Genomic DNA, 27592 nt, shown 5'->3' with positions numbered 1-27592 from the left:
TCACTTATAGAGCAGGTGCACGCGGCTCCCGTCGCAGTTGCCCCTCCCCATCTTGTCGGCCTGCTCGGCCACCAGGCAGCGGACGAGGGGCAGGCTCTGGGGGTAGAAAGTCCCCCCCGGGGGGGTCGGCGCGGGGTTGAGCGCCCCCTGCAGGTGGGGGTCTGCGGCGGCCGAGGAGCGGCGGCGGGAGCGGAGCTGCTGCCGGGCCTGGAGCTGCTGCCGGAGCTCGGAGACGCGCTCCTGCTTCTGGGGGGGGGGAAAGGGGGTCAAGGGGAGGGGAAGGGGGGGAGCAGACCCCCGGGGGCAGCCCCCAAGCTACAGCCTTCAAGCTACAACCTTCAAGCTACAGCCCCCAAGCTACAGCCTTCAAGCTACACCCTTCAAGCTACACCCTTCAAGCTACAGCCTTCAAGTTACAACCTTCAAGCTACAGCCCCCAAGCTACAGCCTTCAAGTTACAACCTTCAAGCTACAGCCCCCAAGCTACAGCCTTCAAGCTACAACCTTCAAGCTACAGCCCCCAAGCTACAGCCTTCAAGCTACAACCTTCAAGCTACAGCCCCCAAGCTACAGCCTTCAAGTTACAACCTTCAAGCTACAGCCCCCAAGCTACAGCCTTCAAGCTACACCCTTCAAGCTACACCCTTCAAGCTACAGCCTTCAAGTTACAACCTTCAAGCTACAGCCCCCAAGCTACAGCCTTCAAGTTACAACCTTCAAGCTACAGCCCCCAAGTTACAACCTTCAAGCTACAGCCCCCAAGCTACAGCCTTCAAGTTACAACCTTCAAGCTACAGCCCCCAAGCTACAGCCTTCAAGTTACAACCTTCAAGCTACAGCCCCCAAGCTACAGCCTTCAAGTTACAACCTTCAAGCTACACCCTTCAAGCTACAACTTTCAAGCTACAGCCCCCAAGCTACAGCCTTCAAGTTACACCCTTCAAGCTACACCCTTCAACCCCCCCCCCCACCTCCGCAATGATCTTCTCCAGCTCCCGGTTTTCCTTCTCCAGGAGCCGGGATTTCTCCTCCTCGTTGTTGTTGGTGGAGGACCCGGTCTTCATGGTGTCCTGCTGCTCCGACTGCCACTCGCCGCGGGTGATGAGGCGCCGCATCTGCAACCATCGCCGTCAACCGTGGGCCTATGGGTACCCACCATGGCCCTATGGCCACTCAAGGGTCCCCTTGGTCCCACCAAGACCCTCCATGGAAGGGACCCCCATTGGGATGCTGGGGCCGCACCAACCCCATTAGGAGCCCTTGGAGCACCCCCATCCCTCGTCCCCGCCATCACCTTGGGCACAAAGAGGACAACCAAGGTGATGTAGGAGGAGAAGACAACGGCCAAGGAGGCGAAGGCGAAGGCCGCATCCTGCTGGCTGCTCAGGATCATGGTGACGGGCGCCGTGATGAGGCAGAGGACCTGGGGGGTGGAAGGAGATGTGGTCGCCAATGGTCATCCATGGCCACCGATGGCCACCAATGGTCACCGATGGCCACCAATGGTCACCAATGGCCACCAACGGTCACCAATGGTCGTCAATGGTCCCAATGGCCACCAATGGTCACCAGTGGTCACCAATGGTCACCAATGGTCCCAATGGTCCCCAATGGTCGCCAATGGTCGCCAATGGTCCCCAATGGTCGCCAATGGTCACCAATGGTCACCAACGGTCCCAATGGTCGCCAGTGGTCGCCAATGGTCACCAATGGTCACCAATGGTCACCAATGGTCACCAATGGTCCCAATGTTCGCCAGTGATTACCGATGGTCACCAACGGTCACCAGTGATCACCAATGGACACCAATGGTTCCAGTGGCCACCCATGGTCACCAGTGGTACCAATGGTGCCAGTGGCCACCCATGGTCACCAATGGTCCCAATGGCCACCAATGGCTACCAATGGTAGCCAGTGGTCCCGATGGTCACCAATGGTCACCAATGGGCTGTGGGGTGAAGAGCAGAGCAGGGGGCGATGGAGAACTCACCGCCACGTTGTAAATGGCCATCCCCACCGCTCGGTGGTCGTTGATCTTCTCGGTGGACACGCTCTTGGTTTCATAGGCCAAGAAGATGCCCAAGAGCAGGAGCAAGCCCTTGAAGCCATAGAAGATCCCTTGGGATGGATGAAGGGGTCAAACAAGGACCATCCAACGGCTTCCCATGGACCTCCATGGCCACCGACCCAATGGGGCCCCTCCCAGGGAGCCCTCCTTGATGCCCACCAAGCCAAGTGTTCATCTTGGTGGAGCTGCAGTGCTCCAGTTGGGGCAGGATGGAGACGTCCGTGTCCGTCTTGGGCTCCTCCTTGGTGAACTCCTAAGGGGATATGGGGGGGACAAAGCGGGGGGGGGGTTTGGCGTGGGGTTGTCCCCCAAGCAGCACCTCAACACCTTGAGGACCTCCCAATGCATTGAATGGCCCCACAACACCTTCACCATGCCCCCACCACCTTGACCATGCCCCCACCACCTTGCCCATGCCCCCACCACCTTGCCCATGCCCCCACCACCTTCACCATGCCCCCACCACCTTGCCCATGCCCCCACCACCTTGACCATGCCCCCACCACCTTGACCATGCCCCCACCACCTTGTCTATGCCCCCACCACCATGACCACGCCCCCACCTCAATGGTGCGATGCAGTGGGTCCACAATCTGCCAGATGACCAAGGTGACCACGTCCAGCCCCACCAGCAGCCCCACAGTGGCATAGAGCTTCCATGGCTCCAAGGTCTATGGCGGGGGGGACACCATCACCATCACCAAGGACCCCCATTGGGCTCCTCTTGACCCCATCGCGGTCCTCTCCTCACCTTCCTCTTCTCCTTCTTCTCATCCTTCTTGGTGAAGACCGTGTGGACCCACCAGATCTTGGTGAACATGCTCCCATAGGCCAGGCTGAAGCCAAGGCCCAGGAGCCACAGGCGCGCCTATGGAATGGGACAGGAGATGGGACGGGCCTTGGTTGGACCTCCCCATCCCCACCATGGGGGAAGCATGGAGCCCATTGGGGGGGCCCCCCCAAGCATCTCCAATGTCCCCATCCCTTGGTGGGGGTGGCATCTCCATCACTTGCCCCCCCTCCATCCATCACCTTGTGGTGGCCTCCATCTGCTTGTACCCACCACCAGGGCCATACCTGGCACACGAAGGGGAACAGGCCAGGCCCAATGTGGTAGCCATCGAGGCCAAGGGGGTAGACAGCGGCCAAGGCCAAGGTGCAACCGACGGCGGTCATGTTGTTCAGGTAGGGTTGGGAGTTCTGGATGTACCTGCAGGAGAACCTGGGTGGCACCTGAAGGTCCTATAGGGCCATCTACAGCTTGAGGTCCTATAGGGCCATCTACAGCCTTAATGGAACCTAAAGGTCCTATAGGGCCATCTACAGCTTGAGGTCCTATAGGGCCATCTACAGCCTTAATGGAACCTGAAGGTCCTACAGGGCCATCTACAGCTTGAGGTCCTATAGGGCCATCTACAGCCTTAATGGAACCTAAAGGTCCTATAGGGCCATCTACAGCCTTAATGGAACCTAAAGGTCCTATAGGGCCATCTACAGCCTTAATGGAACCTGAAGGTCCTACAGGGCCATCTACAGCTTGAGGTCCTATAGGGCCATCTACAGCCTTAATGGAACCTAAAGGTCCTATAGGGCCATCTACAGCTTGAGGTCCTATAGGGCCATCTACAGCCTTAATGGAACCTAAAGGTCCTACAGGGCCATCTACAGCTTGAGGTCCTATAGGGCCATCTACAGCCTTAATGGAACCTAAAGGTCCTACAGGGCCATCTACAGCTTGAGGTCCTATAGGGCCATCTACAGCCTTAATGGAACCTAAAGGTCCTACAGGGCCATCTACAGCTTGAGGTCCTATAGGGCCATCTACAGCCTTAATGGAACCTAAAGGTCCTACAGGGCCATCTACAGCTTGAGGTCCTATAGGGCCATCTACAGCCTTAATGGAACCTAAAGGTCCTACAGGGCCATCTACAGCTTGAGGTCCTATAGGGCCATCTACAGCCTTAATGGAACCTAAAGGTCCTATAGGGCCATCTACAGCTTGAGGTCCTATAGGGCCATCTACAGCCTTAATGGAACCTAAAGGTCCTACAGGGCCATCTACAGCTTGAGGTCCTATAGGGCCATCTACAGCCTTAATGGAACCTAAAGGTCCTACAGGGCCATCTACAGCTTGAGGTCCTATAGGGCCATCTACAGCCTTAATGGAACCTAAAGGTCCTATAGGGCCATCTACAGCTTGAGGTCCTATAGGGCCATCTACAGCCTTAATGGAACCTAAAGGTCCTATAGGGCCATCTACAGCTTGAGGTCCTATAGGGCCATCTACAGCCTTAATGGAACCTAAAGGTCCTATAGGGTCATCTACAGCTTGAGGTCCTATAGGGCCATCTACAGCCTTAATGGAACCTAAAGGTCCTACAGGGCCATCTACAGCCTTGGTGGCCCTTGAAGGTCCCATAGGACCTGAAGCTCCCACAATGCCAACCGTGGGCACCACCGACCTGACGTGTCCATTGTAGATGTTGAAGGCCAAGCAGATGATGGCCAAGAGGATGCCCAAGGAAGCCAACACGGAGACGGAGATGAAGAGCTTCTGGGACAGGAAGCGGAAGGTGGTGATGACCTTGGTGTAGTCGGCTGGTGGGGCACCTCCTGTAGACCCCATAGCACCATGAAGGGACCATGGGAAGGGTCTTCTCCCCCACCTGGCCCCATAGGAGGAACCTGGGGAGAACCCCTTGGTGGCCCCACTCACCGATCCACTTGTCGTTGTTGTACCAGGACAGGTTGTCCTTGGTGCTGTCGTAGTAACCGATCTTCTTGTAGACACCTCCTATGGGAGGAGAAGATGTGGGGCAGGTTGGAATCACCCATTGTACCCCATAGGGGCGTTCTTTATGCTCCGATGGAGCCCCAGCCCCATCATCAGCAAGAAGGACCTTGGTTGAAGACATGGGGCCACCATTGGGCTCCCCTATGGAGAGCACCCAACGATGATGATGATGGCTCCATCAAGGACCACTTCTTCATGGTGGAGGAGACCAAGCCTTGCCAGAAAGTGCCCAAAGAGGCAATGGGCGCCTCTGTTCCTCCACTTTGGTACCACCCAAGGTCCCTATCACCCATCCCATTGCTGACATCAACCATGACCAAACCCCACCATGGACCTTTGAGGTTCTCCACCCACCCCAAAGCCCTTCACCCACCTTGGAGCTGCTCAATGAGCGTCCAGGCCATGCGGGAGCCGCTGGCGTCGAAGACAACGTGGCCCTGCGGGGATGGGGATGGAGATGGGGCCATGGGGGACCTCGGAAGGCCCCTGTCCCTATGGAGGCGACGCCATGGGGACCTCTTGGGGTGGAGGAGCTCCATGGGGAGAGGGAAGGGACGCACTGAGACGCCCTCGAAGGCGGAGGAGTTGAGGGCCCGGTAAATCTCATCGGTGATGTTCTTGTTGTTGTAGTTGAAGTCCTCCAAGCGCAGCCCCTTCTTCAGGAGCTCCGTGGAGGTCTTGTTGAGGGCCAAAGCCAAGGCCCAGATGGCGTCGTAGGCCAAAGGGGCCTCTTGGAACCCCCCTGTCTCCTCCGGGTTCTTGCCCAACCTCTTCTGGAGCTTCTCGATGAACTCCTGCGAGGTCTAAAGGGGGAAGAGAGGAGAGGGGGTGGGATGGGGTGGATGGGATGGGATGGGTTGGATGGGGTGGTTGGGTTGGACGGGATGGGATGGGTTGGATGGGGCGGGGTGGGATGGGATGGAGTGGATGGGATGGGATGGATGGGTGGGATGGGTTGGATGGGGTGGAGTGGGTTGGACGGGATGGGATGGGATGGGTTGGATGGGGTGGGTTGGGTTGGACGGGATGGGATGGGTTGGATGGGGTGGAGTGGGTTGGACGGGATGGGATGGGATGTGTTGGATGGGGTGGGATGGGTTGGATGGGGTGGGTTGGGTTGGACAGGATGGGATGGGTTGGATGGGGTGGGTTGGGTTGGACGGGATGGGATGTGTTGGACGGGGTGGGATGGGTTGGATGGGGTGGGTTGGGTTGGACGGGATGGGATGGGTTGGATGGGGTGGGTTGGGTTGGACGGGATGGGATGTGTTGGATGGGGTGGGATGGGTTGGATGGGGTGGGGTTGGGTTGGACGGGATGGGATGGGTTGGATGGGGTGGGGTGGGATGGGTTGGGTTGGATGGGTTGGGTTGGATTGGATGGGTGGGATGGGATGGGGTGGGATGGGATGGATGAGATAGGATGGGGTGGGATGGATGGAAGGAGATGGGATGGGATGGACGGGATGGGATGGGATGGACGGGATGTGCTCAGTTGCATGGGATGGGTTGGGTTGGATGGGATGGGATGGATGGGATGGGTTGGGTTGCATGGGATGGGATGGTTGGGATGGATTGGGTTGGGTTGGGTGAGATTGGATGGGATGGGTTGGGTTGGGCGGGATCAGATGGTTGGGATGGGATGAATGGGATGGCTGGGACGGGATGGAGCTCCCAGCTGGCTCCAGGCTGTCCTTGTACCATGTTGGAGATGCTGCGGGTGTTCTCCGGGTTGAGCATCACGATCTCGGTGGTGACGTGGCCTTCAACAGCTTCGGCCATCTCGGCCTCGGTGCAGTTGATGGCCGGGTCCTTGATGCGGAACCAGTTGTCCGCGTACCAACCGATGAGGAACCACACGTACTTCTTGCCATAGAGCTTCTCCTTGTAGACCTGCGGGGGGCTCCAGCATCCATCCATAGATCCATCCATCCATCCATCATCCATCCATCCATCATCCATCATCATCCATCCATCATCCATCCATCATCCATCATCATCATCCATCCATCCATCCATCATCCATCCATCCATCCATCATCCATCATCCATCCATCATCCATCATCATCATCCATCATCCATCCATCCATCCATCATCCATCCATCCATCATCCATCATCATCCATCCATCATCCATCCATCCATCATCCATCCATCCATCATCATCCATCCATCCATCATCATCCATCATCCATCCATCCATCATCCATCCATCATCCATCCATCCATCATCATCCATCCATCCATCATCATCCATCATCCATCCATCCATCATCATCCATCATCCATCCATCCATCATCCATCCATCATCCATCCATCCATCCATCATCCATCCATCCATCATCCATCCATCATCCATCCATCCATCCATCATCCATCATCATCCATCATCATCCATCATCCATCCATCATCATCCATCATCCATCCATCATCATCCATCCATCCATCATCCATCATCATCCATCATCATCCATCATCCATCCATCCATCCATCCATCCATCATCCATCCATCATCCATCCATCATCATCCATCCATCCATCATCCATCATCCATCCATCCATCATCCATCCATCATCCATCCATCATCATCCATCATCATCATCCATCATCCATCCATTCATCATCCATCCATCATCCATCCATTCATCATCCATCCATCCCACCACACTCACATCTACCCAGCCTTCCATCCATCGATCCCACCATCTTCCTCCCCACACATCCCTTTGTTCTGCCCCACAACCATATCCCACCTCTCACCTCGCAGAAGACTTTCCGTGCCTCCGTCTCATAGAAGAGCCCCACAATGATCCGGGCGTCCTGGCGCTGCGGGAGACAAGGAGCTGGGGTGGGACTTCTGCTGCTGAGGGGTCATCATCCATCATCCGTCATCATCCATCATCATCCATCATCATCCATCCATCATCCATCATCATCCATCATCCATCCATCATCCATCATCCATCCACCCATCATCCATCATCATCCATCATCATCCATCATCCGTCATCATCCATCATCATCCATCATCATCCATCCATCATCCATCATCATCCATCATCATCCATCATCATCCATCCATCATCCATCATCATCCATCATCCATCATCCATCATCATCCATCATCCATCATCATCCATCATCATCCATCCTTCCATCCATCCATCATCATCCATCATCATCCATCATCCATCATCATCCATCATCATCCATCCATCATCCATCATCATCATCCATCATCATCCATCATCCATCCATCATCATCCATCATCCATCATCATCCATCATCATCCATCCTTCCATCCATCCATCATCATCCATCATCATCCATCATCCATCATCATCCATCATCATCCATCATCCATCCATCATCATCCATCATCATCCATCATCCATCCATCCATCATCATCCATCATCCATCATCATCCATCATCATCCATCCTTCCATCCATCCATCATCATCCATCATCATCCATCATCCATCATCATCCATCATCATCCATCATCCATCCATCATCATCCATCATCATCCATCATCATCCATCATCCATCCATCATCATCCATCATCCATCATCATCCATCATCATCCATCCATCATCCATCATCATCCATCATCCATCCATCCATCATCATCCATCATCCATCCATCATCCATCCATCATCCATCATCCATCCATCATCCATCCATCATCATCCATCATCCATCATCATCCATCCATCATCCATCCATCATCCATCATCCATCCACCCATCATCCATCATCATCCATCATCATCCATCATCCATCCATCATCCATCCATCATCATCCATCATCCATCATCATCCATCCATCATCCATCCATCATCCATCATCCATCCACCCATCATCCATCATCCATCCATCCATCATCCATCATTCTCCATCACCCCAATGGTTGCAGGTCCATGGGGAGGACACAGGGGACATGGACCTGGACCCACCTTGAGGTTCCTCACTGGCGCCGCGGGGTCGGAGAAGAAGCTCTGCCTGAAGGTGATCTCCAACCCAGCCTCCTTCACCCGTTGGTCCAGGTCATCCAGGGTCTGGTGGTGGGACCAAGGCAGGAGAAGCAGGATGGGACCAAGGGGAAGACAGCAAAGAGTGAGGCCAAGGTGGGGTGGCACCAAGCAATGGGCTTCTTGATGGGGTTGGGGTTGGACCTGGACACCACCATGATGGGGTTGGGGTGGTTGTTGGGTGGTGGTTGGGGTGGGTTTGGGTGGCTGTTGAGTGGTCATCAGGTGCTCATTGGGCAGTCATTGGGTGTCGTTGGGTGCTCATTGGGTGGCTGTTGGGCAGTCATTGGCTGGTCATTGGCTTGTCATTGGGTGCTCATTGGCTGCTCGTTGGGTGCTCATTGGCTGGTCATTGGGTGCTCATTGGGTGGCTGTTGGGCAGTCATTGGCTGGTCATTGGGTATTCATTGGGTGTTCGCTGGGTGGCTGGTGCACAGTCATTGGGTGCTCATTGGGTGCTCATTGGCTGGTCATTGGGTACTCATTGGGTGGCTGTTGGGCAGTCATTGGCTGGTCATTGGGTGTTCATTGGGTGTTCGCTGGGTGGCTGTTGCACAGTCATTGGGTGCTCATTGGGTGCTCATTGGGTGCTCATTGGGTGCCCACTGGGTGCTCATTGGGTGCCCCCGTACCGAGGTGAAGACCTCCGTGGTCTGCTGGATGGTGGCGATCTTGGTCCAGCCCCACTTCTTGAAGAGCTGCACCCGGGTCGGGTTGTGCAGCGTGGCCGAGGGGTGGGTGCGGAAGAAGGTCGGGAAGCGCTGCCGGTTGGACAGCGCCGGGGAGCTGGAGCCGTACGAGAGCTGCGAGCACGGAGCCACGGCACGGGATGGGGTGGATGCGACCAAAGAGCTCATCCGGCTCCAACCCCATGGGGCACTTCCATAGGGGCTGCTCCAAGCCCCTGTGCCCAACCTGACCCATACCCCATATCCCATACCCCATATCCCATACCCCATATCCCATACCCCATATCCCATATCCCATATCCCATACCCCATATCCCATACCCCATATCCCATACCCCATACCCCATATCCCATATCCCATACCCCATATCCCATACCCCATACCCCATACCCCATACCCCATACCCCATATCCCATACCCCATACCCCATATCCCATATCCCATACCCCATATCCCATACCCCATATCCCATATCCCATACCCCATATCCCATACCCCATACCCCATATCCCATACCCCATACCCCATATCCCATATACCATACCCCATATCCCGTATCCCATATCCCATACCCCATATCCCATATCCCATACCCCATATCCCATACCCCATACCCCATATCCCATATCCCATACCCCATATCCCGTATCCCATATCCCATACCCCATATCCCATATCCCATACCCCATATCCCATACCCCATACCCCATATCCCATATCCCATACCCCATATCCCATATCCCATACCCCATATCCCATATCCTATACCCCATATCCCATACCCCATACCCCATATCCCATACCCCATATCCCATACCCCATATCCCATACCCCATATCCCATACCCCATATCCTATACCCCATATCCTATACCCCATATCCCATACCCCATACCCCATATCCCATACCCCATATCCCATATCCCATATCCCATACCCCATATCCCATACCCCATATCCCATATCCTATACCCCATATCCCATACCCCATACCCCATATCCCATATCCCATACCCCATATCCCATATCCCATACCCCATATCCCATATCCCATATCCCATACCCCATACCCCATACCCCATACCCCATACCCCATATCCCATACCCCATATCCCATATCCCATACCCCATATCCCATATCCCATATCCCATATCCCATACCCCATACCCCATACCCCATACCCCATATCCCATACCCCATATCCCATACCCCATACCCCATATCCCATATCCCATATCCCATACCCCATATCCCATACCCCGTACCCCATATCCCATATCCCATACCCCATATCCCATACCCCATACCCCATACCCCATATCCCATACCCCATACCCCATACCCCATATCCCAAGGGATCCCATATCCTCACCACGATGAGGTTCCACATCCGAGCAGCCTCGGCCACCAGTGTGGAGACGCTGCTGCACCCGGGCATGAGGATGATCTTGATGGGGTCATTGTAGAGCAGCTCATAGAGGTACTTGGTGGCTTGGCCAGGGTCACACTGGGGTGGTGGGGACATCATAAAGGGGTTGGGGGCATCATAAAGGGGTTGGGGGCATCACAAAGGGGTTGGGGGCATCACAAAGGGGTTGGGGGCATCATAAAGGTGTTGAGGGCATCATAAAGGGGTTGGGGGCATCATAAAGGGGTTGGGGGCATCACAAAGGGGTTGGGGGCATCATAAAGGGGTTGAGGGCATCATAAAGGGGTTGGGGGCATCATAAAGGGGTTGAGGGCATCATAAAGGGGTTGAGGGCATCACAAAGGGGTTGGGGGCATCATAAAGGGGTTGAGGGCATCATAAAGGGGTTGAGGGCATCATAAAGGGGTTGGGGGCATCATAAAGGGGTTGGGGGCATCACAAAGGGGTTGGGGGCATCATAAAGGGGTTGAGGGCATCATAAAGGGGTTGGGGGCATCATAAAGGGGTTGGGGGCATCACAAAGGGGTTGGGGGCATCACAGTGGGGTTGGGGACAACCAAATCCCCGCCTCCGACCCCTCCAAGCACCCCCGAACCCATCCCTTCCCTTTCCCATTGGATCCGCGCTTCCCGGTGTTCCCGATCCATCCCATCCCCCCCCATTCCCGCTGTTTCCCGGCGGGGGGGGGGGATGAATAATTCAGGACACGGATGCTCCTGGTGCCGTTGCCGTGGCAACCGGAGCCAGGACCCAGCAGCATCCGGTTGCCATAGCAACCGCGGGGGGTGGGGGGGGGGGATTTAGAAGGGGGTTGGGAGGGGGTGAAGGACAAATAGGGCTCAATGACCCCTCTCTTCCCCATAGATCTGCCCCATAGATCTGCCCTATAGACCCCCATAGTGGTCCCAGAACCCCCTGCCCTATATATTGCCCCTGCTCCTAGATGTAACCCCTCTGCTCCTGCCCTATAGATCTGCCCCTCAGCTCTCCATACTGGTCCCTGGCTTCCCTGGCCCTATAGAGGCAGTAGCCTGCCCCATAACCCTGCCCTATAGAGGCAATAGCCTGCCCCATAGCCCGCCCCGTATCCCACCACTTCTTGCTGTCCCATTGCCACCATCCCTCACTGCCCCTTTGCCCCATCCCCACCTCCATCACCATCACCTCCATCACCATCACCTCCTCCATCACCACCATCCCCTCCATCACCCTATCACCGCCTCCATCCCCTCCATCCCCATCATCCTCTCCTTCATCACCCCATCATCACCTCCATCGCCATCACCACCCTGTCACCTTCTCCATCACCATCATCGCCCCATCCCCACCTCCATCCCCTCTATTGCCTCCATCAACTGCCCCATCACCATCTCCATGGCCATCATCACCCTGCCACCACTTCCATCACCCCATCACCACCACCGTCCCCTCCATCACCCCATCACCTCCGTCCCCTCCATCACCTCCATCCCCTCCATCACCCCATCATCATCATCACCCCACCACGTCCATCACCCCATCACCTCCGTCCCCTCCATCACCTCCATCCCCTCCATCACCCCATCATCATCATCACCCCACCACGTCCATCACCCCATCACCTCCACCGCCTCCATCACCCCATCGCCTCCATCACCACCTCCATCACCCCATGAGCACCTCCATCACCATCACCCCTTCATCACCTCCATCACCATCATCACCCCATCACCATCACCTTCATCACCTCCATCACCTCCATGACCCCATCACCACCTCAATTCCCTGCATCACCACCATCACCTCCATCATCCCATCACCACCTCCATGACACCATCACCACCTCCATGACCGCATCATCCGCTCCATCCCCTCCATCACTCCATCCCCTCCATCACCTCCATCCCCTCCATCACCTCCATCATCCCATCAAAACCATCACCTCCATCACTTCCATCACCTCCATCACCACCTCCATGACTGCATCATCCCCTCCATCACCCCATCCCCACCTCCATGACTACATCACCACCTCCATCCCCTCCATCACCCAATTACCCCCTCCATCACCCCATCCCCTCCATCACCTCCATCCCCCCATCACCACCTCCATCATCCCCTCCATCACCTCCATCCCCTCCATCACCCCATCCCCACCTCCATGACTATACCACCACCTCCGTCACCTTCATCACGCATGACCACCATCCCCTCCATCCCTTCCATCCCCTCCATCCCCATCACCACCTCCATCACCCCATCCCCTCCATCCCTTCCACCACCTCCGTTCCCTCCATCCCTTCCATCCCCTCCATCCCCATCACCACCTCCATCACCCCATCCCCTCCATCCCTTCCATCCCTTCCATCCCCTCCATCCCCATCACCACCTCCATCACCCCATCCCCTCCATCCCTTCCACCACCTCCGTTCCCTCCATCCCTTCCATCCCTTCCATCCCCTCCATCCCCATCACCACCTCCATCACCCCATCCCCTCCATCCCTTCCACCACCTCCGTTCCCTCCATCCCCTCCATCCCTTCCATCCCCTCCATCCCCATCACCACCTCCATCACCCCATCCCCTCCATCCCTTCCACCACCTCCGTTCCCTCCATCCCTTCCATCCCTTCCATCCCCTCCATCCCCATCACCACCTCCATCACCCCATCCCCTCCATCCCTTCCACCACCTCCGTTCCCTCCATCCCTTCCATCCCTTCCATCCCCTCCATCCCCATCACCACCTCCATCACCCCATCCCCTCCATCCCTTCCACCACCTCCGTTCCCTCCATCCCTTCCATCCCTTCCATCCCCTCCATCCCCATCACCACCTCCATCACCCCATCCCCTCCATCCCTCCCACCACCTCCGTTCCCTCCATCCCTTCCATCCCTTCCATCCCCATCACCACCTCCATCACCCCATCCCTTCCATCCCTTCCATCCCCTCCATCCCCATCACCACCTCCATCACCCCATCCCCTCCATCCCTTCCATCCCCATCCCCTCCGTCCCGGCCCGCGCTGCTCCCACCTTGCTGTCGTGGTGGATGAGGCGCAGCTCGTGGTCGGGCAGGATGTCCCCTCGGCTGTTGATGTCCTCCAGCGCCATGCGCACGGCGGGCAGGCAGGCCTGGCCCCCCGGCCACCCCCCGCTCATGGGGAAGAGCGCCCCGACGTGCACCGCCTTCTTCCCTGCGCCCGCCGGGGACACCGGTGCCACCAGCAGCGCCAGCGCCGCCACCAGCGGGGGCAAGGGGGACCAGGGGGGAGCCATGGGTCAGGAGGAGGCGGTGGCGGCGCTGGGGAGGGGGGGCATGGTGGGGGGGGGGGGGGGGGAGAGGAAGGGGAAGGAGGAGGGTGGGGATGAAGGAGAGGAGAGGAAGGGCAAGGGGGGAGATGGAGGAGGAGGAAGAGGAGGGGGAAGAGGAGGGGGAAGAGGAAGGGCAAGGGGGGAGATGGAGGGGGAGGAAGGAGGAGAAGGAGGAAGAGGAAGGAGAAGGAGGGAGATGGAGGAGGATGAAGGAGGAAGAGGAGGGTGAAGAGGAGGGGGAAGAGGGAAGAGGAGGAGGAAGAAGAGGATGAGGAGAAGGAGGAGGAAGGACGAGGAGGGAGAAGAAGGAGAAGGGGAAGGAGGAAGGAGGAAGAGGAGGAGGGAAAGGAGGAAGAGGAGGAGAAGGAGGAAGGAGAAGGGGGGGGGGTGTTGATGTCACCGGGCTCCGGTGCTTGAGCTTGGAACGGTGCTGAGAGGGGAATGGGGAGGGATTGGGAATGGAGGGATCCGAGGGAATGATGGGAAGCGGCGGGGATGGGGATGGGAAAGGGGAGGGATGGAGCCGGATGAATGAGAGGGATGGGGAGGGGGGAGAAACAGCGGGATGGGGATGGAAAACAGCAGGATGGGGATGGAAAACAGCAGGATGGGGATGGAAAACAGCGGGATGGGGATGGAAAACAGCGGGATGGGGATGGAAAACAGCGGGATGGGGATGGAAAACCGGGATGGGGGGGAAAAAAGAGGGATGGGGGGGAAAAAAGAGGGATGGGGGGGAAAAAAGAGGGATGGGGGGGGAAATAGAGGGATGGGGATGGAGAACAGAGGGATGGGGAGCGGAAAGATGGCGAGCGGAGGAGCCGGAGGGATTTGGGGCGGAGAATCCGGAGGGAAGGGGAGAGGAAAACAGGGATGGGGAAAGGCGGGATTGGGTTGGGAGGGAGGGATGGGGAGGGGGGAGGAGCGAGGAGGGGGATGGAGGAAGGGGGAGGAAGAGGAAAAGGAAGGGGAAGGGGGGGGCATGGACACACGGACATGGATGGACATGGAGAGACATGGATGGACATGGATAGAAATGGATAGACATGGATAAACATGGACGGACATGGATAGACATGGATGGACATGGATAGACGTGGATAGACATGGAAGGACATGGAACGACATGGAATGACATGAATAGACATGGGTAGACATAGGTAGACATGGAAGGACATGGATGGACATGGATAGACATAGATAGACATGGATACACAAGGATGGACATGGATGGACACAGATAGACAAGGATAGACATGGATAGACATGGATACACAAGGATGGACATGGATGGACACAGATAGACAAGGATAGACATGGATAGACAAGGATGGACACAGATAGACAAGGATGGACATGGATAGACAAGGATGGACATGGATAGACATGGATGGACATGGATAGACATAGATGGACATGGATACACAAGGATGGACATGGATGGACACAGATAGACAAGGATAGACATGGATAGACATGGATACACAAGGATGGACATGGATGGACACAGATAGACAAGGATGGACATGGATAGACAAGGATGGACATGGATAGACATGGATGGACATGGATAGACAGGGATGGACATGGATAGACAAGGATGGACATGGATAGACAGGGATGGACATGGATAGACAAGGATGGACATGGATAGACAGGGATGGACATGGATAGACAGGGATGGACATGGATAGACAAGGATGGACATGGATAGACAGGGATGGACATGGATAGACAGGGATGGACATGGATAGACAAGGATGGACATGGATAGACAGGGATGGACATGGATAGACAGGGATGGACATGGATAGACAAGGATGGACATGGATAGACAGGGATGGACATGGATAGACAGGGATGGACATGGATAGACATGGACGGACACGGATAGACAAGGATGGACACGGATAGACATGGATGGACACGGATAGACAGGGATGGACATGGATAGACAGGGATGGACATGGATAGACAAGGATGGACATGGATATACAGGGATGGACATGGATAGACAGGGATGGACACGGATAGACAGGGATGGACATGGATAGACATGGATGGACATGGATAGACAGGGATGGACATGGATAGACATGGATGGACATGGATAGACAGGGATGGACATGGATAGACATGGATGGACATGGATAGACAGGGATGGACATGGATAGACAAGGATGGACATGGATAGACAGGGATGGACATGGATAGACAAGGATGGACATGGATAGACATGGACGGACATGGATAGACAGGGATGGACATGGATAGACAAGGAGACACTCACCTGAGGATGGACGACGAACTGTGGGGGGAAACTGAGTCACAAGAGACACCCCCAACCCCATTGACCCCCCATAGAGACCCAAAGACCCCCATTGACACCCATAGACCCCAATGGAGAACCCAATCCCCATCATTGACCTCAGTGGAAACCCAAACCCCACCGTTGCCCCCAAAGGAGGCCCCATCCCATCATTGACCCCAATGGAGACCCAAACCCTACCATGGATACCCACTGACCCCAATCCCACCATTGACCCCAATGGAGACCCAATCCCATCACTGACCCCAATGGAGACCCAAACCCTACCATGGATACCCACTGACCCCAATCCCACCATTGACCCCAATGGAGACCCAATCCCACCATTGACCCCAATGGAGACCCAAACCCTACCATGGATACCTGTTGACCCCAATCCCACCATTGTCCCCAATGGAGACCCAATTCCACCATTGACCCCAAAGGAGACCCAATCCCATCACTGAACCCAGTGGAGACCCAATCCCACCATTGACCCCAAAGGAGACCCAATCCCACCATTGACCCCAATGGAGACCCAATCCCACCATTGACCCCAATGGAGACCCAATCCCATCACTGAACCCAGTGGAGACCCAATCCCACCATTGACCCCAATGGAGACCCAATCCCACCATTGACCCCAATGGAGACCCAATCCCATCACTGACCCCAATGGAGACCCAATCCCACCATTGACCCCAATGGAGACCCAATCCCACCATTGACCCCAAAGGAGACCCAATCCCATCACTGAACCCAGTGGAGACCCAATCCCACCATTGACCCCAATGGAGACCCAATCCCATCACTGACCCCAATGGAGACCCAATCCCACCATTGACCCCAGTGGAGACCCAATCCCACCATTGACCCCAATGGAGACCCAATCCCATCACTGACCCCAATGGAGACCCAATCCCATCACTGAACCCAGTGGAGACCCAATCCCACCATTGACCCCAATGGAGACCCAATCCCATCACTGACCCCAATGGAGACCCAATCCCACCATTGACCCCAATGGAGACCCAATCCCATCACTGACCCCAATGGAGACCCAATCCCACCATTGACCCCAATGGAGACCCAATCCCATCACTGACCCCAATGGAGACCCAATCCCATAACTGACCCCAATGGAGACCCAATCCCACCATTGACCCCAATGGAGACCCAATCCCACCATTGATCCCAATGGAGACCCAATCCCATCACTGACCCCAATGGAGACCCAATCCCATCACTGACCCCAATGGAGACCCAATCCCACCATTGACCCCAATGGAGACCCAATCCCACCATTGACCCCAATGGAGACCCAATCCCACCATTGATCCCAATGGAGACCCAATCCCATCACTGACCCCAATGGAGACCCAATCCCACCATTGACCCCAATGGAGACCCAATCCCACCATTGACCCCAATGGAGACCCAATCCCACCATTGATCCCAATGGAGACCCAATCCCATCACTGACCCCAATGGAGACCCAATCCCATCACTGACCCCAATGGAGACCCAATCCCACCATTGACCCCAATGGAGACCCAATCCCACCATTGACCCCAATGGAGACCCAATCCCACCATTGATCCCAATGGAGACCCAATCCCATCACTGACCCCAATGGAGACCCAATCCCACCATTGACCCCAATGGAGACCCAATCCCACCATTGACCCCAATGGAGACCCAATCCCACCATTGATCCCAATGGAGACCCAATCCCATCACTGACCCCAATGGAGACCCAATCCCATCACTGACCCCAATGGAGACCCAATCCCACCATTGACCCCAATGGAGACCCAATCCCACCATTGACCCCAATGGAGACCCAAACCCTACCATGGATACCTGTTGACCCCAATCCCACCATTGTCCCCAATGGAGACCCAATCCCACCATTGATCCCAATGGAGACCCAATCCCATCACTGACCCCAATGGAGACCCAATCCCATCACTGACCCCAATGGAGACCCAATCCCACCATTGACCCCAATGGAGACCCAATCCCACCATTGACCCCAATGGAGACCCAAACCCTACCATGGATACCTGTTGACCCCAATCCCACCATTGTCCCCAATGGAGACCCAATTCCACCATTGACCCCAATGGAGACCCAATCCCATCACTGACCCCAATGGAGACCCAATCCCACCATTGACCCCAATGGAGACCCAATCCCATCACTGACCCCAATGGAGACCCAATCCCATAACTGACCCCAATGGAGACCCAATCCCACCATTGACCCCAATGGAGACCCAATCCCATCACTGACCCCAATGGAGACCCAATCCCATAACTGACCCCAATGGAGACCCAATCCCACCATTGACCCCAATGGAGACCCAATCCCATAACTGACCCCAATGGAGACCCAATCCCATAACTGACCCCAATGGAGACCCAATCCCACCATTGACCCCAATGGAGACCCAATCCCACCATTGACCCCAATGGAGACCCAATCCCATCACTGACCCCAATGGAGACCCAATCCCACCATTGACCCCAATGGAGACCCAATCCCACCGTTGCCCGCAATGGAGCCCCCAAGCCCTCCATGGACCCCACTGCCCCCCACGGGTGCTCACGCTCGCAGGAGGGCTTTGGGGTGCTCCATCGGCCCAGGCGGGTGCAGTTGCTGCGGGGGGGCCCCACCAGGCGGTACCCGGGGTCGCAGCTGAACTCGGCCCAGGTGCCCTCCACCGGCACCCGCTCCATGGCGCGGGTCAGGACCGAGCCGTGCTCCAGGGAGAGCTGGGCCCGCGGGCAGGGCCGCACTGGGGGACACGGGAAGGGGGTCAGGGCAGCGGTGGGGTGGGGATGGGATGGGGAAGGGATGGGAATGGGGATGGGATGGAGGTGATGGAGATGGGATGGAGGTGATGGGGGTGATGGAGGTGATGGAGATGGGATGGGGATGGAGGTGATGAAGATGGAGATGGGATGGGGATGATGGAGGTGATGGAGATGGGATGGGGGTGATGGAGGTGATGGAGATGGGATGGGGGTGATGGAGGTGATGGAGGTGGGATGGGGGTGATGGAGGTGATGGAGATGGGATGGGGGTGATGGAGGTGATGGAGATGGGATGGGGGTGATGGAGGTGATGGAGGTGGGATGGGGGTGATGGAGGTGATGGAGATGGGATGGGGATGATGGAGGTGATGGAGATGGGATGGGGGTGATGGAGGTGATGGAGGTGGGATGGGGGTGATGGAGGTGATGGAGATGGGATGGGGGTGATGGAAATAGAGATGGGATGGGGGTGATGGGGATGGGATGTGATGGAGATGGAGTGAAGATGATGGGTATGGGATGGGATGAAATGGAGATGGAGGTGATGGGGATGATGGAGATGGGGATGGGATGGAGATGATCGGAGGGGGATGGAGGTGAGGGGATGGAGATGACAGAGATGGGGATGGAGATGGAGGTGATGGCATGGGGATGGGGATGGAGATGGGATGGGGATGATAGGGATGGATGGAAATGGGAAAGGATGGGGATGATGTAGATGGGATGAAATGGAGATGGAGGTGATGGGGATGATGGAGATGGGATAGGAATGGGGATGGGGATGGGATGGGGATGATGGAGGTGATGGGATGGGGATGCAATGGAGATGGAGATGGGATGGGGATGATGGAGATAGGATGGAGATGGGGATGATGGGGATGGAGATGGGATGGGGATGGAGATGGGATGGGGATGGAGATGGCATGGAGATGGAGGTGATGGGGATGACGGAGATAGGCTGGAGATGGGGATGATGGAGATGGGATGAGGACGATGGAGATGGGGATGCAATGGGGATGGAGATGGAGCCGGGGCTGGAGGCGATGGGGATGATGATGGAGGTGATGGGGATGGAGGCGGTGAAGGCGCTGTCCCCACTCACGGCAGCGGCTGGGCTGCCCCCCGGCCGTCCAGGAGCCGTCGCGCTGGCACTTGCGCACTTTGGGCCCCACGAGCTCGCGCTCGGGCCGGCAGACGTACTCGAGCTCGTAGTCGAAGGGCAGCACCCGCACGCTGCGCACCTCCTCCGGCGTCAGCCCCCGGTACCGGATCCCCCCGTCCCGGGGAGGGTGAAGGATCTGGCAGCCTGCGGGTGGATGGGACAGGAGGGGAGAGGGGTGGGGATGGAGGGGAGAGGGGTGGGGATGGAGGGGAGAGGGATGGGGATGGAGGGGAGAGGGATGGGGATGGAGGGGAGAGGGGTGGGGATGGAGGGGAGAGGGGTGGGGATGGAGGGGAGAGGGGTGGGGATGGAGGGGAGAGGGATGGGGATGGAGGGGAGAGGGATGGGGATGGAGGGGAGAGGGATGGGGATGGAGGGGAGAGGGGTGGGGATGGAGGGGAGAGGGGTGGGGATGGAGGGGAGAGGGATGGGGATGGAGGGGAGAGGGATGGGGATGGAGGGGAGAGGGGTGGGGATGGAGGGGAGAGGGATGGGGATGGAGGGGAGAGGGGTGGGGATGGAGGGGAGAGGGATGGGGATGGAGGGGAGAGGGGTGGGGATGGAGGGGAGAGGGATGGGGATGGAGGGGAGAGGGGTGGGGATGGAGGGGAGAGGGATGGGGATGGAGGGGAGAGGGGTGGGGATGGAGGGGACACGCATGGGTAGGTATAGAACATGGGTGGTCACGTATGGAACACATATGGCACACGTATGGTCGTGTATGACACATGTATGGTCACCTATGGAACCCGGGTGGTCACGTACGGCACACGTATGGTCGTGTTGAGCCCCAAGCATACGTACACCCCATAGAGACCCATAGACACCCCATAGAGACCCCATAGAGACCCATAGACACCCCATAGACACCTCATACTGACCCATAATCACCCCATAGTCACCCCATAGAGACCCATAGAGACCCAAGGTACCTTCAGTGAGGTTCACATGGACTCCTGCCCGCCCGGGTTCCGCGCTCAGCACCACCAGCAGCAGCAGCAGCATCTATGGGGCAGCCCCACACTTAGGGGGGGATACTAAGAGGGGGGACCTCCCCCACCAAGCACTGCCCCAAAAGTCACCAAGGGGTGGATCCCTATAGAGAACACCCCATAGAGAACACCCCCTATAGAGAACACCCCCTATAGAGAACACGCTCTATAGAGAACACCCTCTATAGAGAACACCCCCTACAGAGAACACCCCATAGAGAACACCCCATAGAGAACACCCCCATAGAGAACACCCTCTATAGAGAACACCCCATAGAGAACACCCTCTATAGAGAACACCCTCTATAGAGAACACCCCCTATAGAGAACACCCTCTATAGAGAACACCCCCTATAGAGAACACCCCCTATAGAGAACACGCTCTATAGAGAACACCCGGTATAGAGAACACCCCCTATAGAGAACACCCCCTATAGAGAACACCCCCTACAGAGAACACCCCATAGAGAACACCCCATAGAGAACACCCCCATAGAGAACACCCTCTATAGAGAACACCCCATAGAGAACACCCTCTATAGAGAACACCCTCTATAGAGAACACCTCATAGAGAACACCCCATAGAGAACACCCCCATAGAGAACACCCTCTATAGAGAACACCCCGTATAGAGAACACCCCCTATAGAGAACACCCCCTACAGAGAACACCCCATAGAGAACACCCCATAGAGAACACCCCCATAGAGAACACCCTCTATAGAGAACACCCCATAGAGAACACCCTCTATAGAGAACACCCTCTATAGAGAACACCTCATAGAGAACACCCCATAGAGAACACCCCCATAGAGAACACCCTCTATAGAGAACACCCCATAGAGAACACCCTCTATAGAGAACACCCTCTATAGAGAACACCTCATAGAGAACACCCCATAGAGAACACCCCCATAGAGAACACCCCCTATAGAGAACACCCCATAGAGTACACCCTCTATAGAGAACACCCCATAGAGAACACCCCCTACAGAGAACACCCCATAGAGAACACCCCCATAGAGAACACCCTCTATAGAGAACACCCCATAGAGAACACCCCCTACAGAGAACACCCCATAGAGAACACCCCCATAGAGAACACCCTCTATAGAGAACACCCCGTATAGAGAACATCCCCTATAGAGAACACCCCCTACAGAGAACACCCCATAGAGAACACCCCCATAGAGAACACCCCATAGAGAACACCCCCTATAGAGAACACCCCATAGAGAACACCCCATAGAGAACACCCCCTATAGAGAACACCCCCTATAGAGAACACCCCCTATAGAGAACACGCCCTATAGAGAACACCCCATAGAGGACAGCCCATACAGAACACCCCCTATAGAGTACACCCTATAGAGAACACCCCATAGAGGACATCGCATTTGTTGCCATTTTTCATTCCAATTTGGGTTGAAACCGTCTAATTCGGTTTGAAATTTGATTTCAAATTTGAGTTCAAATTTGTTTCGAAATTCGAGATAAAATTGGAATCAAAATTCGAGTGGAAATTTCATTTCAAATTTGGCTTGAAATTTGAGTCAAAATTTGAGTTGAAATCTGATTTCAAATTTGAGTTAAAATTTTAGTTCAAATTCGACTTGAAATTTGATTCCAAAACTTCCTCTCAAACTTTCTGAATTTCAACCCCGACTTAAAGCTCGAATTTTTTCATTTCCATTTTTGACTGGAAATTTGCATTTTTGGTTTTTTTTCCTCTGGAAATTTCAGTTTCCAGTCAAATTGGAAGTGAAATTTTTCCTTTCCACGGAATTTTCATTTTCGCTTGAAAAGGAATTTTCATTTTTTTCCTTGAAATGGCATTTTCATTTTTATTTAAATGGAATTTCCTTTTTTTTCCCTTAAAAATTTAATTTTATTTTTTTCCTTTCTATCGAATTTTCATTTTCACTTTTCATTTTTTCCTTTCACTTTTCCTTTTGCTTTTTATTTTCAATTTCAATTTCCAATTCCAGTTTTTTGCTTTAACATTTGTTTTTATTTTTTTCCTTTCAATTTTATTTTAATTTTCAATTTAATTTTCAATTTAAATTTCATTTTCACATTAAATTTCAATTTAATTTTTGTTTTCCATTTCATTTTCATTTGAAATTTTATTTTAATTTACGTTTTCATGTTCATTTTCATTTAAATTTAAAATTTAATTTTTGCTTTCAATTTAATTTTCATTTTCAATTTTTCATTTTCACTTTAAATTTCAATATAATTCCATTTTAAATTTCAATATAATTCCATTTTAAATTTCGTTTTAATTTAAATTTTCAATTTAATTTTTATTCCAAATTTCATTTTAAATTCAATTTTCATTTTCAATTTGATTTCATTTTGACGTTTCATTTTCACTTTAAATTTTAATTTAATTTCATTTTAAGTTTCCTTTTCACTTCAAATTTCATTCGAATTTAAATTTTCAGCTTCATTTTTGTTTCAGATTTCATTTAAAATTTAATTTTCATTTTAAATTTCGATTTCATTTTTAATTTCGTTTCCTTCGAAATTCCGTTTTCAATTTCGTTTTCACTTTAAATTTCATTTCCAAAGCAAATCCCCAATTTCTCCCCCAACTTTTTTCCTCCGTTCAACTTTTCCCATCAGAATTCCAGGTTTGGGGCAGTTTCCTGCTTGGGGGGGGGGGGGAGGGGAAAGGGGGGGGGAGGGGCCTCCCCTTTGCTTCTCTCCCCTTTGCCCCCCGCCCCCCCCCCCCCCCCCGGGGCTCCCATAGCAACCAATGGGGGGGACCCCAGAGTGGGAAGGGGCGGGGGGGGCAAGGATATGGCGGGGGGTTCAGGATGATGGGGATGTCCCATAAAACGGGGGGGGCCACAATGGGGGGGGTCCCATAATGGAGGGCTCCATGGTGATGGGGATGTTCCATGATGGGGGGGTCCCATGATGGGGGGATCCTATAATACGGGGGGGGTCCCATAATACGGGGGGGGTCCCATAATGGGGAGCTCCAAGGTGATGGGGGGAACCCCATGGGGGGGGAATAAAGGGTCCTATAATGGGGGGGGCAAATTTGGGGCTCTCAGGGCCCACGTTGAGGGGGGTCCCATAATGGGGGGGTCCCATAATGGGAGGGACCCCATATTTGGGGCTCCCATCTCCCATATTGACGGGGGGGGCTCACATTTAGTGTGGGGGGTGTCCATTTCGGGGGGGTTCTATCCCTTTAAGAGGGGGGCACCCCCTTCTAGCGCTAAAAACAAGGGGTGGGGAGGGGGGGTCCCTTACCCCACACCCCCCCCCTTTACAATGGAGGGGTCCAAACCCCCCATTGCCCCCTATGGCAAAGGGAAGGCCCCATTTGGCCCGGGGGGGGGGGGGCGAGGTCTTACCTTGGCCTGGGCTGGTCCACAATGGGATGGAATGGGGGGGGGGGAGGAATAAAGGGGGGGGGTCCCGGAGGTTGAATTGGGGGGGTCAAGGCAATGGGGGGGGTCCCCCCTGGGGGGGTGGGATTGGAAGGGGGGGGGGAGGATGAGGATGCTCGGGATGGAGGATGGGAAAATCCCGGTGATGGAAGGATGGGAAAAGGCGGGGGGGGGGGGGAGGGGGGGAGGAAGGGGGGGGGGAGGGGTTATGGGAGGGGGGAGGGGTTTGGGTCCGCCTTGGACACGTGACACAGGCGATGAGCACGTAACACCACCACCCCCACCCCACCCCCCCCCCCCCATAGACACGTGACCTAAGCTGGTCCATAGGGATTATCCCTATGGATTGGAGGGAGGGGTAATCCTGATCCCCCCCCCCACATAGGGTCAGGCAGGGACATGGTGTTGGGGGTCTTATAGGGGTCGCATAGGGATCTTATGGGGGTCTTGGGGTCCTCATGGGGGTCCCAAAGGGGTCTTATGGGGGTCTTGGGGTCCTTATGGGGGTCCCATAGGGGTCTTATGGGGATCTTGGGGGTCTTATAGGGGTCCCATAGGGATCTTATGGGGTCTCGGGGTCCTTATAGGAGTCCCATAGGGGTCTTATGGGGGTCTTGGGGTCCTTATGGGGGTCCCATAGGGGTCTTATGGGGATCTTGGGGGTCTTATAGGGGTCCCATAGGGATCTTATGGGGGTCTCGGGGTCCTTATAGGGGTCCCATAGGGGTCTTATGGGGATCTTGGGGTCCTTATAGGGGTCCCATAGGGGTTTTATGGGGGTCTTGGGGTCCTTATAGGGGTCCCAAAGGGGTTTTATGGGGGTCTTGGGGTCCTTATAGGGGTCCCAAAGGGGTTTTATGGGGGTCTTGGGGTCCTTATGGGGGTCCCATAGGGGTCTTATGGGGGTCTGGGGTCCTTATAGGGACCCAAAGGGGTTTTATGGGGGTCTTGGGGTCCTTATGGGGGTCCCAAAGGGGTTTTATGGGGGTCTTGGGGTCCTTATGGGGGTCCCATAGGGGTCTTATGGGGATCTCGGGGTCCTTATAGGGGTCCCATAGGGGTTTTATGGGGGTCTTGGGGTCCTTATAGGGGTCCCAAAGGGTTTTATGGGGGTCTTGGGGTCCTTATAGGGTCCCAAAGGGTTTTATGGGGGTCTTGGGGTCCTTATAGGGGTCCCATAGGGTCTTATGGGGGTCTTGGGGTCCTTATAGGGGTCCCATAGGGGTTTTATGGATGTCTTGGGGTCCTTATGGGGGTCCCAAAGGGGTTTTATGGGGGTCTTGGGGTCCTTATAGGGGTCCCAAAGGGGTTTTATGGGGGTCTTGGGGTCCTTATGGGGGTCCCAAAGGGGTTTTATGGGGGTCTTGGGTCCTTATGGGGGTCCCATAGGGGTCTTATGGGGGTCTTGGGGTCCTTATGGGGGTCCCATAGGGGTTTTATGGGGGTCTTGGGGTCCTTATAGGGGTCCCATAGGGGTTTTATGGAGGTCTTGGGGTCCTTAGGGGGGTCCCATAGGGGTCTTATGGGGATCTTGGGGGTCTTATGGGGGTCCCATAGGGGTCTTGGGGTCCTTATGGGCATCCCCACAGGGGTCTTATAGGCCTCTATACAGGTGCATGGGTGCACATATATGTCCATATACGTACGTATGTGCCTATATATAGGTGTGTTGTGTACAGTACATATAGGTACCTATATGTGCCTATATAGGTGCATGTGCCTGTATACAGGTGTATGGGGGTACATATATGTGCTTGTATGTGCCTATATAGGCATGTGTGCCTATATACAGTTACATATACACGCCTATACATGTGCATGTGTGTATATACGGGTACATATATGTGCCTATATGTATGTGTGTGCTTATATACAGCTGTATGGGGGTACATACATGTGCCTATGTATGTGTATGTGCCTACATATAACTGTATAGAGATACATATATGTGCTTATGTACAGGTATGTGCCCATATACAGGTGCATGTGTCTGCATATATGTGCCTATATGTGCGTATGTGCCTATATACAGGTGTATGGGGGTACATATATGTGCCTCTATACATGTACGTGCCTGCGTACGGATGTATGGGTGTGCATATATACACAGGTATGCGCCTATATACGTGTATATGCCTATATACAGGTGCATATGTGCACATATATGTACCTATGCATGTGTATTCGCTCATATATAGGTGTATTGATGTAGCTATACGTACCTATAGGTACCTATATGCGTCTAAGGGGTTTCATAGAGCCAGCCGCCATCTTGAGGCGCGGCGGCGCCGCCGTAACACAAGATGGCGGCGCCCATCTCCCCCCCCACCGCCGCCTTTCCTCCTCCTCATCCCGCCTGTGACCGGGGCCCAGCGGCCCTCATGGGTTCTCCCCCACCGTTAACCCCCTCCGCTACCGGACGAACGCTCCCGGTAACGGGAAAAGCCGTGGGGCCAACGTGAGACCGCGGGGGTCCATGGAGGCCGCCATTGTGTACGGCCGAGAGGCGACTTCCGCTTCCGGTGGCGGGTGCGTCGCGCCGCGGCTGGGGGGGGCGATGTGGGGCCGCTGTGGCGGAGCCTGAGGTA

General features: G+C 54.8%; 1 protein-coding gene across 1 annotated transcript; it reads right to left on the bottom strand.

Moving 5' to 3' along the window:
• GABBR1 (gamma-aminobutyric acid type B receptor subunit 1) lies at positions 1 to 14178 on the bottom strand (the record flags this gene model as incomplete). The annotated part of the gene is made up of 18 exons (XM_080636277.1): positions 14038 to 14178; positions 10967 to 11101; positions 9537 to 9707; positions 8830 to 8931; positions 7627 to 7692; positions 6563 to 6754; positions 5423 to 5665; positions 5236 to 5299; positions 4785 to 4862; positions 4531 to 4681; positions 3146 to 3278; positions 2820 to 2936; positions 2632 to 2739; positions 2228 to 2321; positions 1991 to 2118; positions 1295 to 1423; positions 972 to 1115; positions 1 to 246 (listed from the first exon to the last, which is right to left on the bottom strand). Exons 1-18 carry the CDS (start codon positions 14161 to 14163, stop codon positions 1 to 3), a joined length of 2427 nt encoding a protein of 808 aa, XP_080492403.1. The 5' UTR covers positions 14164 to 14178.
• Between the last annotated feature and the right edge of the window lie 13414 nt (positions 14179 to 27592).

The sequence above is a fragment of the Psittacula echo genome (assembly GCF_963264785.1).
Source record: "Psittacula echo genome assembly, chromosome: 31".
NCBI lineage: Eukaryota > Metazoa > Chordata > Aves > Psittaciformes > Psittacidae > Psittacula > Psittacula echo.
This window is presented reverse-complemented; position numbering and strand designations above follow the sequence as displayed.